We start from the raw sequence: 14,052 nt of genomic DNA on the forward strand, positions 1-14,052 counted from the left end.
TGAGTGTTACATGAAACTGAAACCTATTTGTCAAGGTTTAAACACTTAGAAAAGACTGTATCCTAGTTCCACAAACTTCCCTTTAGCAAAGAGCCTATTATTTTCTGGCAAAAGCAATCTCGCCATAAAGTTAATGTAGGCTATAGCTGTTTTAGGCTTTGGATGGATTCACATTCTCTTTTTTATCTGTTGTTGTTGGATTGTAGAAGTTAATATCTCCATTTTCTGGAATGCCTCCCTCATATTGGCATACAACTGGAGATTGAAGGTTAATTATTTACCTTAAAGTTAACAAACAATTCACCATAAAGAAGTATTTACTCGTAAGTCTCATTCTTACATCATCATTAGCCATTTCCTAAGTGCCATAAAGGTGTCATCCCACTTTCCTCGGCTCACCATCACCCTGGGCTCTTTATTTGCCTAACACAACCTCCCCACGGTCTAAGATGTTATGTAAATACGGACTAAAGGGATTGCTGCTACTTGCTGGGGTGTTGTTGGCAGAGATTTGTCCCGCAGGTGATAATTCCCCCCAGCGCCTCCTTTAAATCTCCCAATAAACATCCACCAATTAGCTGTGAGCGAGCCTGTCTCACAAAACTAAAGGAATTAACCCAAAGCCACGCATGTATTAACACATACACAACAACTACATTTCTTTACACATGCATGAAGCCACTCAGGTAGAGGGGAAATAAGTAGTTAATTTGTGGTTTAGTCTGTGAAATGAAAGCGAATGCAGAACAATGTATCTTGCATAGGAATAAGAACGTAGTTTGAAAACTCGGGAGTATTGATATCCACAAAGAGTAATTTTCTCATTCATTTTAGATTTCATAATCTGAGCCTCTTGACAGGACAAAGGAGTGTGGAGACAGATGCAGGCCCATCATTTGCAAATCCCCGCAGGATGCTGTTTCTCCGTCAGCACATCTCCCTTTTTTCACAGCATGGGCGACACTCTCAAAGTGTCTGTTTCACATCAAAGAGGACGTGCCTGAAACGGTGACATTGATTAATGTATTGAAAACATCCCATCCTCAGCCTGTCGCCTCACCTTTTCACAGAGCACAGTGAACGGGAGATAAGACAAACCGGGGGAGACGGTGTGACAAACTGCTGAGCTCAAATGTATTCATGGAGCTCCCTCTGTTGGATGGACCGAGCCTCGGACACTCACACTCACATATGCACAGTTTTAACAGTATTTACAAAAGAGCCGTTTGATAAGGTAAATGGGATGGGAATTGTTACAACATGGAAGAATTAAGGAAAGGATAATGGAAATATGACTGATAAGTGGAACCACAAAGCTGCAAACAGAAAAGGTGAGTGTGAAAACGTTGCAAACTTTCAGATAAGACAGAACAGAAAAAGTGCCAAAAATGCAACGAGCCCTTGGAGGCGTTTTCAAGGACAAGTTTTTACAAAATAATACCAAAGTAAGTATTTAAGGAATCATTGAACTGGGGGGTTTATTTAAAATAGATTTGTTACTATTTAGTTAGTTTTTAATTAACGTACAATACAAATACATTAGATATATGAATAGCATATCCAAAATACAAATAGGATGTTATATGTTTAGGTCGTCTTGTATATTATCAGCTCAGAATTGTTCTGTTATATTTACTCACATAGCCCATCGTACTTTGTGGTTATGTGTTGTTACCTTAACATGTAATAAGCCATTATAAGACTCGGGTGGATGAGGGCTGCAGAAAAAGCGTGTGAAAACTGATCCTCGCTTTAAATCACAAATATAGCTAGCCTACTTTTTATTGAATAACTTGGCGAGTTTTAGTTTATCAGAAGGCTTACGCAGCCTAATACATTTGACTACAATTAGGCTATTTACAAATAATCGTGGGATTATTAAAACGCACATGCCAGCCGATTCATACAGGCGAATTGGTCGTTTTTAAAAGTTCTTTACTGTTATAATGACAAAAGTCATGAACTAGTTATTAACTGAATTGAGACAACTATATGTGTTTATAGAGAACTGTATGGTGGTTAAATCATCTGTGATTCATGAAATTGAATATTATCATCATGGATTTGTGTTAGAAATATACTGTACAGACTGCCGTTTTAAAAAATATATAAAAAACTCAATGTTACCTTTTAATTGGCCTGAACGTTTTTTAAATGAGCTTTACCAAGCTTTAGATTTGTCTTCATCGTCCCAAAATGTAATTTTAATGGACTAAAGAAATCAACAGTTAGTCCTATTTTCACTAGACAGTGTTTCAGTAAGGAAGGCGCTATAGTATACTCAATATAAAGTACATTTTGTGATCAGAATAGTGACTGTTGGTTTACAATTTTGAAGGTGATTGTTGGTGATAACAGTTATCTTAGTTTTACGAGCAATTCATCTTATGGGAGTTGTTTCATATCTTTTTTTAATTCACATTTCATATTAAACAAAAGTGTGCCTGAGAGTTTCATAACTATCAGTTCTACTAAAAATGTAATTTGGGATAAATAAGTTCTCGCCTATTTTCCACGGTTTTATTTGCGAAGTTGCCTATAGGGCTTTTCTAATTCATTGGTTAATAATGGCATTTTAAAATATTGCATATCTTCCTGGAGTGTGTATTCAAACTGTATTTTTGTGTGTTACCAAAATCCATACAAAGAGGCCTACTTTCAGCCATGGTTAGGTGTGCGTGTGTCTGGAGCCTTTATTTATAATAAAAAGTAGACCCCTTGTGGTTACAAAGGGAAATAGAAGCTTAGCGCACCGAGTGGGAGGCGGCAACCTGACCGACAATCACAGACTCCTCATAGTTGTTAGCTGTTTGTTCTGATCGGAGGAAGACATCAAGGAGCCGCAGGACGAAAAAAATGGAAGATGAGAGCAAGATGAAGATGAAGGAGAGATTTGGCCTGAGGCGGGACATCTTTAAGGAGTTCCTGGCGGAATTTCTGGGGACATTTGTCCTGATAGTGAGTACCTCCCTCTGCACCTGTCATCCAGCTTAAACAGCCGCTTTAAAGCTTGGAACCAGTATGCTAATAATGTGTCAAACTGAGTCTCTTGGGACTCTGGCTGCTGTCTCTCATATGTCTCTATTAACACATAGTATATTCTGGGAATAACAGACTTTCTCTTTGATGTGCTGCAGCTGTAATTTGCTCCTGACAATCATAACAAGATGTGACTGATGTGGGACTGTTTTTTTCTTCCTCACAACTCCTCCAGAAGTGCATTGCAACATAAAAGATGAATCATTTTAATGTGTAATAAGTCATTGTCTTGTTAGTAAGGAGGTTATGAAAAACAAATGAACATGGGATTACATTAATTATAGCAAATGCTCACATTGCAATACAGCTTACATTGCAATACAGAGTATTATAACTGTTTTTCAGTTTTTTGATAATTCCTTGCCAATAATAATGCCTGCTTTTTAGTTATTCATGTCATAGTAATGTTAATTTCTTATTCTGCACTGTCCTTACCTCCACCTCCTGTCACATCTCCACTTAAATGCCTCAGATGCCACATCGAAAGAGGGATGCAGCTTTCATAATAGTCCTTTTTTATTTTTGGTAAATAATGCTGCTCCCAACATTTGTTTTGGATGTAATTACTTCTCCGTTTGACCTAATAAGTGGGGGATTCATTATTTTCTTTGCAGGCAAATTGTCTGTGGCAGTGGGAGGCTGGTGGTGGACAAGAGGGGTAGTGTTAATGCCGATTATAATTGGAATAATTAAAAACAATGAGTCTTTCTACCTCTTTGTGTTCTGTTCTTGTGTCCCAGCTCTTTGGATGTGGTTCAGTGGCCCAGACGGTGCTGAGTAGAGGGGCTCTCGGGGAGCCTTTGACCATCCACATTGGTTTCACTCTGGGAGTCATGATGGCCGTCTACATAGCAGGGGGGGTGTCAGGTAAAAATAGCAACATGCACAGCTCACATTCATAACAATACAAAATCATCTAATTTCTCAAATATGGCTACTAATGTTTATTTGCAGAATCAACACATTTGTTGATTAATCAGTCATTAATAGATCTGAAAATTGTTAAATGGCAAGTTTGTAAAGATCTAGGGTGACATTTATATAATACTTTCAAAAATGTTCAGTTAACAGTTATATAAATGAGGGCACATATACAAATTCTCACAATTAAGAAACTGGATCATAGTGACGTTTTTTGGCCCAGTTGCTTAAAAATTGTTATCAATAGTCATTCCCTCAGCTTTCTCGAAATGAAATGATGAAAGAAAAACAAGGAAAACATTAAATTTTTTAATTTTGGCCAACAAAAAGCTGCAAACAAGCCGGTAACAAAGGTCGTCTCACAGTATTTGCCTGTGGCAGCGACGCGGTCTTTGGTCATGGATGTCATCATTGTTTATTGATCTAGATAAAGTGATGGCCTATGAAGACCAGAGTATACTTTTATTATGGACTTCCAGTGTGACATAATGGAGAGCATTCAATAGCAACCTCCTTTCTGGTCTATAAGGCAAGATTTACTGACACTAATGGAGTGTATTTTGATACTTTGTTGTATTACCGTCTCCAATGGGCTGATTTTCAGAGCAAATCAGGGCGCTTAAGTTGTAGCGATATTGTGTCCTGATGTCCAAATGGGACTTTTTCAGGTACATTCCTCCAGGATTACAGCAAGAAGAGCCCTCTGTGTGTTGCCAGCAGTGACAAAGACAGAAAGGTATAGTTGTTAAATGTCACAGTGCTTACCATTGGCTTGCTGAGCCAAAATGGTGAGAATCCATTAATCAGCCATCAAGGGATACATTATGTCGAAGGTTGCATTTTGTGCGGGCTTCATGGACTGTTGTGAGGTCATTTCCATTACTGCTGGGACTTGAAAACTCATCATCAAAGAGAGATCGAGCATTTGTTCTCTCCTGTCATGTCTGTTAAACATGAAGTTACAGCCAGCAGACAGTTAGCTTAGCATAAAGACTAAAACAGGGTAATGCAATAAGACCTACCACCGCCTCTAAAGCTAAATAATTAACATGTTACATTTTATCTGTTTAAGCTGTATAAAAAATGGATACCTACCAATAAATATTATATAGAGCCATTTTCACAATAAAAAAAAAACAAGATATAACAATCCAATAGAAAGCTTTAGAGGCACTGGTTGTTGAATTTCATTTTTTTGTAATATTTTTGTCATCAAAGCTCCGTTTCCAGTTTTCTAAGCTAACCCACTCCCGGGTCCAACTACATGTTCACCCACAGATATTAAAGAGTGGTATCCATATTCTCATCTGACGATCTGCAAGAAAGCGAGTTAGCAAGTATCCACATTTTTTGATCTATTCCTTTCAAAACTTAAAATGTCTGTGCCAGACTTTTGAGTTTGACTGAACAGTCTCACAATGAAACATATTCTCCTGTTATGTGTTTTTTTAAAGCATGTTTTGAAACCCCCAATGATTTAGGGGGAACTAATATATTTCTTGTGTTTGAAGAGATTTGCAAATATATCATTGAGAAATATAACCGATAGAGAATGGGAAAAATCATGGAAGCACTTCCAGTCTATCTTGTTGAGGATGGATGGCTGTTGTTGGAGGTCTCTCTGACTTTCTTGTGCTACAATGAGAAGAGTAGTAAAGCTTCAGAGGAATCGCTGCAAAGCCTGATGACACGGAGGTTAATATATGGAGAGATTTTGCTGCATGACTGGGCCATTCAGCCCCGGGGTCCACAGCTCAGTGGGAAGCTTCTGTCCAACGACATCTCTGAAGATGATCGTAGGTATTGGACTAATGAGCTTTACTGGGGCATGGGTCTCTGGAGAGGAGGAGGGTCAGGTGTGACAAGCCTGGCTTACTAGGCTTCCCTGGCAGGGAGGCCCCATAAGAGAAGAAAACACAATTGTTTTCACTTTGTAGTCTCAGATTTTAGATGACAGTGTACCGTAAGTGTGACACATCATGGTCACTCTAATGACCTGCAGTCTACGTGTGCCTTAAGCAGATTCAGGCAGATTATGTCAGATGCAATTCAGGCAGGCCGGTCTGGCTGGTTGTCGTGGTCAGTGTTTGTGAACAGGACGGGGAGATTAAGAATGGGCGCATGGCTGATACCCCCAATGGTGTTACCACAGCGAGGTCAAAGCCAAGATCCCAGAGTGTTAAATAAATGACCCCACACTGTCATCACAGCCTATAACATTTGGCTGGAATGTGTTCAAACACACCTCTGAAGAACAATGTCGATTCTGACGGCACACAAACCCAGTGCTCTTTGTTTGAAAATATCCTGGAAGTTTTGAATGAATGAGCTGTAGAGGGTTTGACAACAGGCGCTAAATGATCAGACAGCCTTTGTTTTAATCCACTGAACTCAATTTACTTTACCTCAGAAGTGAAGACCACAGAGTTGTTTAAAATGCTCAGCTAAATCATCCTTCTCAGCTTGGCCACAGCTATTTATCATTTGATTCAGAGTTGAAACAATTAGTGAATGAATCAATAGGTCAATCCACAGAAAAAGAAACCTGACTATCATTTAAAGGAGATTACACATTTACACATCAAAGGATTTAGGGAGTGCTACTGCTTAAGTGAAAGAAATACTTTAATAAAGCTGCAGGAAATCAATTAAGTTACCTCAATTAATCCCACTTGAAGATGAAAACAACAACTTTGAAAATGAACAACATTTTGAGTTGGTTAGTTGAAAGAAGATTACCATCATCGGCAGGTACATGTAATTGTAGGAAATGTAGAAGCAAAGTTTTGAAAATAAAGATACAAGCTTGAGATCATTTCTCTAGCAAAAATATGAAATAATTGCTGGTTCCTATACTTATCAAATGTGATAATGTACTGCATTTTAATTGATATAACAAATAATAAAAGGTGTTTCCATATTCCCCCTTTCCTGTCGTATTGATACAAAATCATTTAAAGAGTAATTGTTAATGGAAATAATCTGAATTTCCCCCTTTGTTTTATAAATTAAAAAAATATGAAGTACTTTCGGTCACCTCCAGTTGTTGTTGTTGTTGCTGTTGTTGTTGCTGATGTTGTTAATATTGTGTGTATCCTTGTTGCAGGAGCCCACCTGAACCCTGCAGTCTCTCTGGCCATGGTGATCCTGGGGAAGCTTCATATTAAGAAGTTCCCTGTGTATGTGCTGGCACAATTCCTGGGGGCTTTTGCTGGATCCTGTGCTGTCTATGGGTTGTACTATGGTGGGTCGTGTAAATGTATAAATGATGTCACTAGAAGAACACTGTCAGAAAGGATTACTTGATTATCAGGATCATCTTTTTCTAAAGAGACCCAGAACTGCGTAGACTCTGAAACAAAGTCAAGTTATATGTCTAATTTCACAAGAGAACTCCCTGTATGTTGTATTATATATAAAACACAAATATAATCTTGTTAGTAAAACTCGCTTTTCTTTTCCATAGATGCTTTGATGGAATATACCGATGGAGAATTTGCTGTTACTGGTGCAAATGCCACAGCCAACATATTTGCATCGTATCCTGCAAAGCATCTCTCCGTCGTAAATGGGTTTGTTGATCAGGTAAGGCTTAAGATTGACGTGTATTTTAATAGTAATTCCCCCTGAAAATGAACCATACACCATATATATAGAATATAACACAATGACCAGTTTAACATAAACTGCCTGAGGACATAAAATATGTTTTGATTTTTGCATCAGCTACTATTTTTGGAATCTTTTAAATGAAATTATTGATGTCAGAGTGATTTTCCAATGGGATTCTCTGTATATTGGGGTTACTAGAGCATACAGAGATGTACATTTAGTGCAGTCATGGATGATCGTAAAGCGTAAATGGACATGGGAGTTGTTTGCTGATGAATAAACAATTCTGCTCTGATGCTAAGAATAACTCCCATCTGTTCTGGAGAGATGAGAATGTTAGTTTATGTATTTGTGAGCACATCATTGGTCTGCTGAGTTATCTTTCTTCTGTTGATAATATTTCAAATAAAATATTATCAAAATAAATATTATATTTAGGAGTAAAGGGCATTTCTGATGTAAACAACAGCTGAATTATCAGAAACATTAATTATTAACATTTAGTTGTAATGTAAAGTTATTACCAGACCTGCCAATTAAATCAAGAAGAAGTAAAGAGGGATATTTGGTAATGGGAATTAGTTTGCCTTAAGTGGTCCAATTAGAATAAATATAAGTTTTAGATAATTCTGTATGTTTACATGTGAGATGTAGAGCCATATGGGGCTGTGTAGTAAAGCTGCCTTATACAGACTGAAACCAGGGGAAGGGGGAAGCCCCATAATAAGCTTAGACACAATAACATAGGGCAGGGGTCACCAGAGCAAATTAGGTAACTCAACAACAACCTCAACAACAACAACTACGAAGAGAGTTATTTCATATGTTCCTTTATGTCTTGGACTTGAATGTTGTGAATATACCTGAGGTTATGCCCGATGCTTTTGTGTTTAAGGTGATTGCCACAGCCGCTCTGATCCTGTGCATCCTGGCCATCACCGACAAGAGGAACATCGGTGCTCCTAAAGGCATGGAGCCTCTGTGCATCGGCCTCATCATCATGGCCATCGGGGTGTCCATGGGTCTGAACTGCGGATATCCCATCAACCCGGCACGGGACCTCGGACCCCGGTTATTCACAGCTGTGGCCGGGTGGGGGATGGATGTATTCAGGTAATTTTACTGCCTGATAAACCAAAAGCTCCCTGTCATCACCCCCGAAAAAAACCTTTCTTTGCAAAACGACAAACACAAAACATGGAGTTTTAAAGTTCCTAATCTAGAGCTATATTTCAGTGTTTTAAGAAAATGGAAGACATTTTTTTCTCCTTACTGAGAGAACTAGGAGTCCATTATTTACTGCAGCTCTCTCAGCAGGGCCTGAGGCTAGATGGGTTATGTAAGAAACTGCATTTAACCAAGTGGCTGCTCTCTTCTACACCACATCAAGAGAGCGTTTGTAGCACCATCTCTGATCTCTTGACAATCTGAATTCATATTTCATAGACCATTCGTGTTTTTCCTGCATCCTGAAAAATGGCTTTAGGATTTGAGTGAACAGGGAGAGATTCCATGCACATAAATATTCAATGCTTCATTACTAGTGGCATCATTTATGTTACTAAGTATCTTTTTCTTCTCTCTTTATTGTTCACACTAACTGATTACAATTCCTATAACCAGAGGTACTGTATTTAATGTTATTCCTATTTTATATTTACCAAGCTATTTAGTTTATATACAAAGTCTCACTTTTAACTGATAGATGACAACATTTGCTCGATCACTTCAACTCTAAAACAAACCGCATCTTTTAATCAACAAAAAGGAAAACATCGCACACCAAATTTGCCCCTCTAATGTCCCCAAGTTGTACATTTCAGGTTCTGTCTGCACATTGCAAACAAGAGAGAGGACAAGGTGCACCCCAGTCCAATTTTTACTTTGGACTTTGTCAAGAATGCAAACAAAGCTCTACAACTTCATGTACAGTACATACACCAAATGGCTCGCAACAGCAGGCTGTGTACTTTGCTCCTACAGGATACTAGCTGGAACATTTCCAACATCTGCAAACACATATGGATAAGAAAAGCTGTATGACCTCTTCAGTGACTGTGCAGGGCCAACATGTTGTTCAAATGTTCTTCCTGAGGTCAAGTCTAATTTCCAGTATCTTGATTCAAGCTTTAATTACCACCGAGTTTGATCCCGTTAAAAGCTGGAAAGCATTTCTCACGTTGCCTTTTTCTGAGGATTACAACGTGGTCGGGGGCTCTTTGCCAGTTGTCTTTTATCCAAAATCTTTGTGACCGTGGTGAAGCAAGTTTACTGTAGCACTCAGAAATATCAGCGCTGGAATTTCACGAGTTTATCTCGTCCAGACCTGGCACCTTTCCAAAGAGGAGCTTTCTCACTAACTGATTAACTGTTCCACTGTGCCAGTGACATACTGTAGGCTCAGAGCGCCCAGATCCTCCCAGGTCACATTTAGTTTCTCACAAGGTCACGTTTAGTTTCTATTTACTTACTTCCACAGATGTAATAGCGTTGTACTTGCTGAGAACAATATCTTGTCTTCTGCTGAAAAGACTAGTACCAGAATGCCTCTGAGGTGCTCAAAATATGTTCTCTGTCTGCCCTTTTACAGAAATACTACCTCAGGAATTGGATTTATTTTACTCGTATGTTGTCATAAATAGATTTGTGCTGTTTCTGTCATTGCCCTTAAAGCCCTGTTTGTCTCTGGCCCTTTCTTTTTAACCCCCTACCCTCAAAAGTGTGCATTCGACTACTGACAAACATTCAATGTGGAGACTGTGTAGCAGTACAGAATACAGCTTGGATAATTATGCAGTTTTCTTATGAAGGTAGTTGTTTAATTCTAATAATAGTATTAGTTTAATTTACCTTATTTGGCTTGATAACATAACATAAAGTGGTTGAATACAAACATAAGTCTTGCTATGGGAAATATACTGTTGCTCTCAGGCTTCGTGTCACAGTTGTAACTATGACCAGATGGCTTATATAACTAGATATATAGAAAGATTGCTTTAATGCACATAATGTAAGCCCTTGGTGCCATCGGGTGTATGTCGTGCAAGTGTGTGCTAAATCTCACATAATCTTTTACATTTATTATGTAAATATAGCGGCTTCAAATGCATGCAGATCCATTGGAGAGCGGCACTTGGCTCCATATAAAGTTCACATGGCGTCAATGTGACCCACTGTCTCCTGGCCTGATCATCTTAACTGTGGCCTTAGATTAAAGTCTGTAATCCTGCCGCTTCCCTCTCAAGTGTACTTCCCGAACGCGTACAGAATAGAAAGATGACCCTGCTCGGATGCTTGTTTAGTTTCAGGGCTGTGTTTCATCTCTGTTAACTGAATCCCTCTCACCTAAAGGCTCCTAACGGCGACATTGACCAGCAGCCCTCTGATCTCTGTCAGAGGTCAGGCAGAGTGAGCATGAGGACACATGCAATTAGTCTAACACTCAGAATTCCTTAAGACTGTAATCCTGGATAACACGCGTCCTGTAGGGTGATACTGACATAAACAGATTGGAGAAGCCGTGTGAATCGTTTCATTTAAAATGTACCTCAGCATTAGACCTACAAAGATTGGGGGATTTGCAAAGGACAGATTAAAAAAGCATGGTTAAAAGTAAAGCAGAGATGTCTGATATGAGTCACGCTGAATCTTAGATTTCCCAAAATGCAACTCAAATTGGGCTTTCATTATGTAATATAGGGTAACCACAACTATGTTTGAGGTCCAAGTTACAACATGATGAATTGTTGTTTGTTGTTCTTTTGTTGATAAAACTAAACCGACATGGGTGCCTTATGTCAGCAAAAGTTTATTTTTCAGAGTTATTAGAAGACTAGTTTGATATTTGATAAATAAGCTAATAAGCTAATTCATGTTCATGTAGAGTATGATCAGAGTATGAGTATCAGGGAAATACGGTAAAAATAAAGCTATGGACAGCCTTCTGTTAGCTTAGCTAAGCACAAAGAGCACTGACTTCAGTAAGTGTCTTTGACTAACCTAAAAGTAGTCCGCAACCTGATCAACTGTAAACGTGCAATTTTAACGCTTTGGTTTTTTGTAAATATTAAACAAACCGGGGAAAAGGATAGCTGTTTACTTGCTGCAATCTCCCAAAATGTCCAACTATTCCTTGTCAATGCATGGTATTTTTAAGCTTGGCAAGAAGACTCAGTGTTTGAAAGGTAAAGATTTAAGATTATAATGTTAAAATATTGCAAGTTTTAGAGTAAATGATATAAAATTCATTGCTAAATTGTATTTTGTCATTAATGATATGTGTTGGTCCTCTCTACAGAGCCGGAGGGTGCTGGTGGTGGATCCCCGTGGCAGGACCCATGGTGGGCGGAGCCGTCGGAGCAGGTGTTTACTTCCTGTTCATTGAGTTGCACCACCCCCAGCCTGAAAAACTGGACAAGATAAATGACCAGGACAAATATGAAATAATAACTATGAGTTAACATTTAAAATAAAGGTTGCAAAGCAAAGCAACAACACTGATTCAACAACTCATTTTCACACTCAGAAAGCAAAAAATAGTTTAAAAAATAAATGTACAGTTAGTGTTTTAACACAAAACATGCACCTGACTACACCATTTTATAGTCATATATAAAATATGTTAAATGTTTTATAAAGCCTTTCTTTTGTAGAAAATCTGGTCTGCTTTAGGTTCCTAGTTTATTTGCCTCTGGCTCTTTCATATATCAAAAATATTAATCAGATTATTTTTAGATACCAAGTTTAAACTACCTGAAATGAGAACCTACTTTTTATTATTTGCCAAGTTTTCTGTACAGCATTTTGATTTTTACTATTGTCTACCCAACAAACAAGGGCATTAAATATATGTGGCACCTATGAAACAGTTGATTGGTAATTTATATGACTTTAGCCAATGTCTTACAGTTATGATGTGTTTAGTGGAGTGACTTCCTTATTCAGTTTCACTTCACCCCTTGCTTATGCGTTAAAAGAGTGGGATTGATTGCTTAATCTTTCTTGCAAAATTGTAATTTTTGTAACACATTTATGAAGAAAATACAGCCTTAAAGGATTTTTTGGCATTGCTTACTTATCATTCATCTTCATAATTTTGTGTCACACAAACTTCTGTTATTTTGCTGTTTTACAAATTGACAGACACCCTTGATATTGAACAGCCATAATTTCACATGAGACATGTCTGCTTTCTGCAAAGATGTTTATTTTGTTTCCAGCAGAAGCTTTTGCAAAAGTCACTGAGATCCTTGATGGATTGTGTCAGTGCACTTGCTGTATCAGGGGCAATATGCACACACTGACTGTATCTGTTTACATTTAAAACTCTTCTGAGGTCAGGTAAAAGGACACTGATTCAAAATGTATGAGATAAACATGCATTTGTACATACACTAATTGTAAAACTGTTTTGCATTGCACTGAATGTCTTTTTACAACACAGGCACTTATTTGGATACGTGACAATCACTTATATTTAATTTGCTAGATTTACATTTGAGAAAGAGACAAATGTGAACAAAGTCAGAGGAATAACTATTATACTTTTCCCCCTGTATGTGTCCTACGTTTGAATAAGAGTAATTAAAGTAAGCATGTTTGATAAGATGTTGAAGGTGAAGTTAAGTATATTATGCATCTCACTGTTGCAAACTTTGACGTCAGTGCTTCGGTGCTGAGTATTCAGCCAGTCAGGACACTACTTTTTAATCTTTTTTTTTTTGGTGTTGCTTATTTGCTTTTTATAAAATAAACCTGTATGAATAAACAATTTTTTTCAGTGTATCTCAAGGTTGAATAAAGTTTGTGCAAAGGATTTGTGTGTCCATATTTATTATGTATACCTTAAAAAAAAAAAAAAATACATTTTACAAAGATATTACAATATGTCAAAAATGTGTGCCTGTGAAAATAATTCGGTTCAATTGAAGTATGTGAGCTTTTGCATCTTAAACAAAATCGCATATTGTACCCGTTCAGATGTTTGTTTCACCTAAATCTAAAGGTAAAGAAACAGACATTTTATGTTATTCCTTATTCCCAAAAATGTTCCCACTCTAAACACACACACACACACACACACACACACACACACACACACACACACACACACACACACACACACACACAACACACACACACACACACCACACACACACACAACACACACACACACACACACACACACACACACACACCACACACACACACACACACACACACACACACACACACACACACACACACACACACACACACACACACACACACACACACACACACACACACACACACACACACACACACACACACACACACACACACACAGGCAGAATGTGCAGCAGAAAAACATTAACATTTAAAACTAGCAGACTGAAAAAAAGCTTACGTAACTTCATTTAGAATAGATGCAGAATGTATTTTTGCAGTTCAATGGCTCCAGGGCTCTTCCCCAGAGTGCATCCTCTCTCCGACTTGAAT

General features: G+C 38.1%; 1 protein-coding gene across 1 annotated transcript; it reads left to right on the forward strand.

Moving 5' to 3' along the window:
- The first annotated feature begins 2,849 nt into the window (after nt 1-2,849).
- Nucleotides 2,850-13,387, forward strand: aqp9b (aquaporin 9b). The gene is made up of 6 exons (XM_034116181.1): nt 2,850-2,958; nt 3,780-3,906; nt 7,067-7,204; nt 7,427-7,545; nt 8,468-8,685; nt 11,870-13,387. The coding sequence occupies exons 1-6, from the start codon at nt 2,857-2,859 to the stop codon at nt 12,030-12,032; spliced, it is 867 nt and encodes a 288-aa protein (XP_033972072.1). The 5' UTR covers nt 2,850-2,856; the 3' UTR covers nt 12,033-13,387.
- Nucleotides 13,388-14,052: the final 665 nt, after the last annotated feature.

Source organism: Trematomus bernacchii, unplaced genomic scaffold (genome assembly GCF_902827165.1).
Source record: "Trematomus bernacchii unplaced genomic scaffold, fTreBer1.1, whole genome shotgun sequence".
NCBI lineage: Eukaryota > Metazoa > Chordata > Actinopteri > Perciformes > Nototheniidae > Trematomus > Trematomus bernacchii.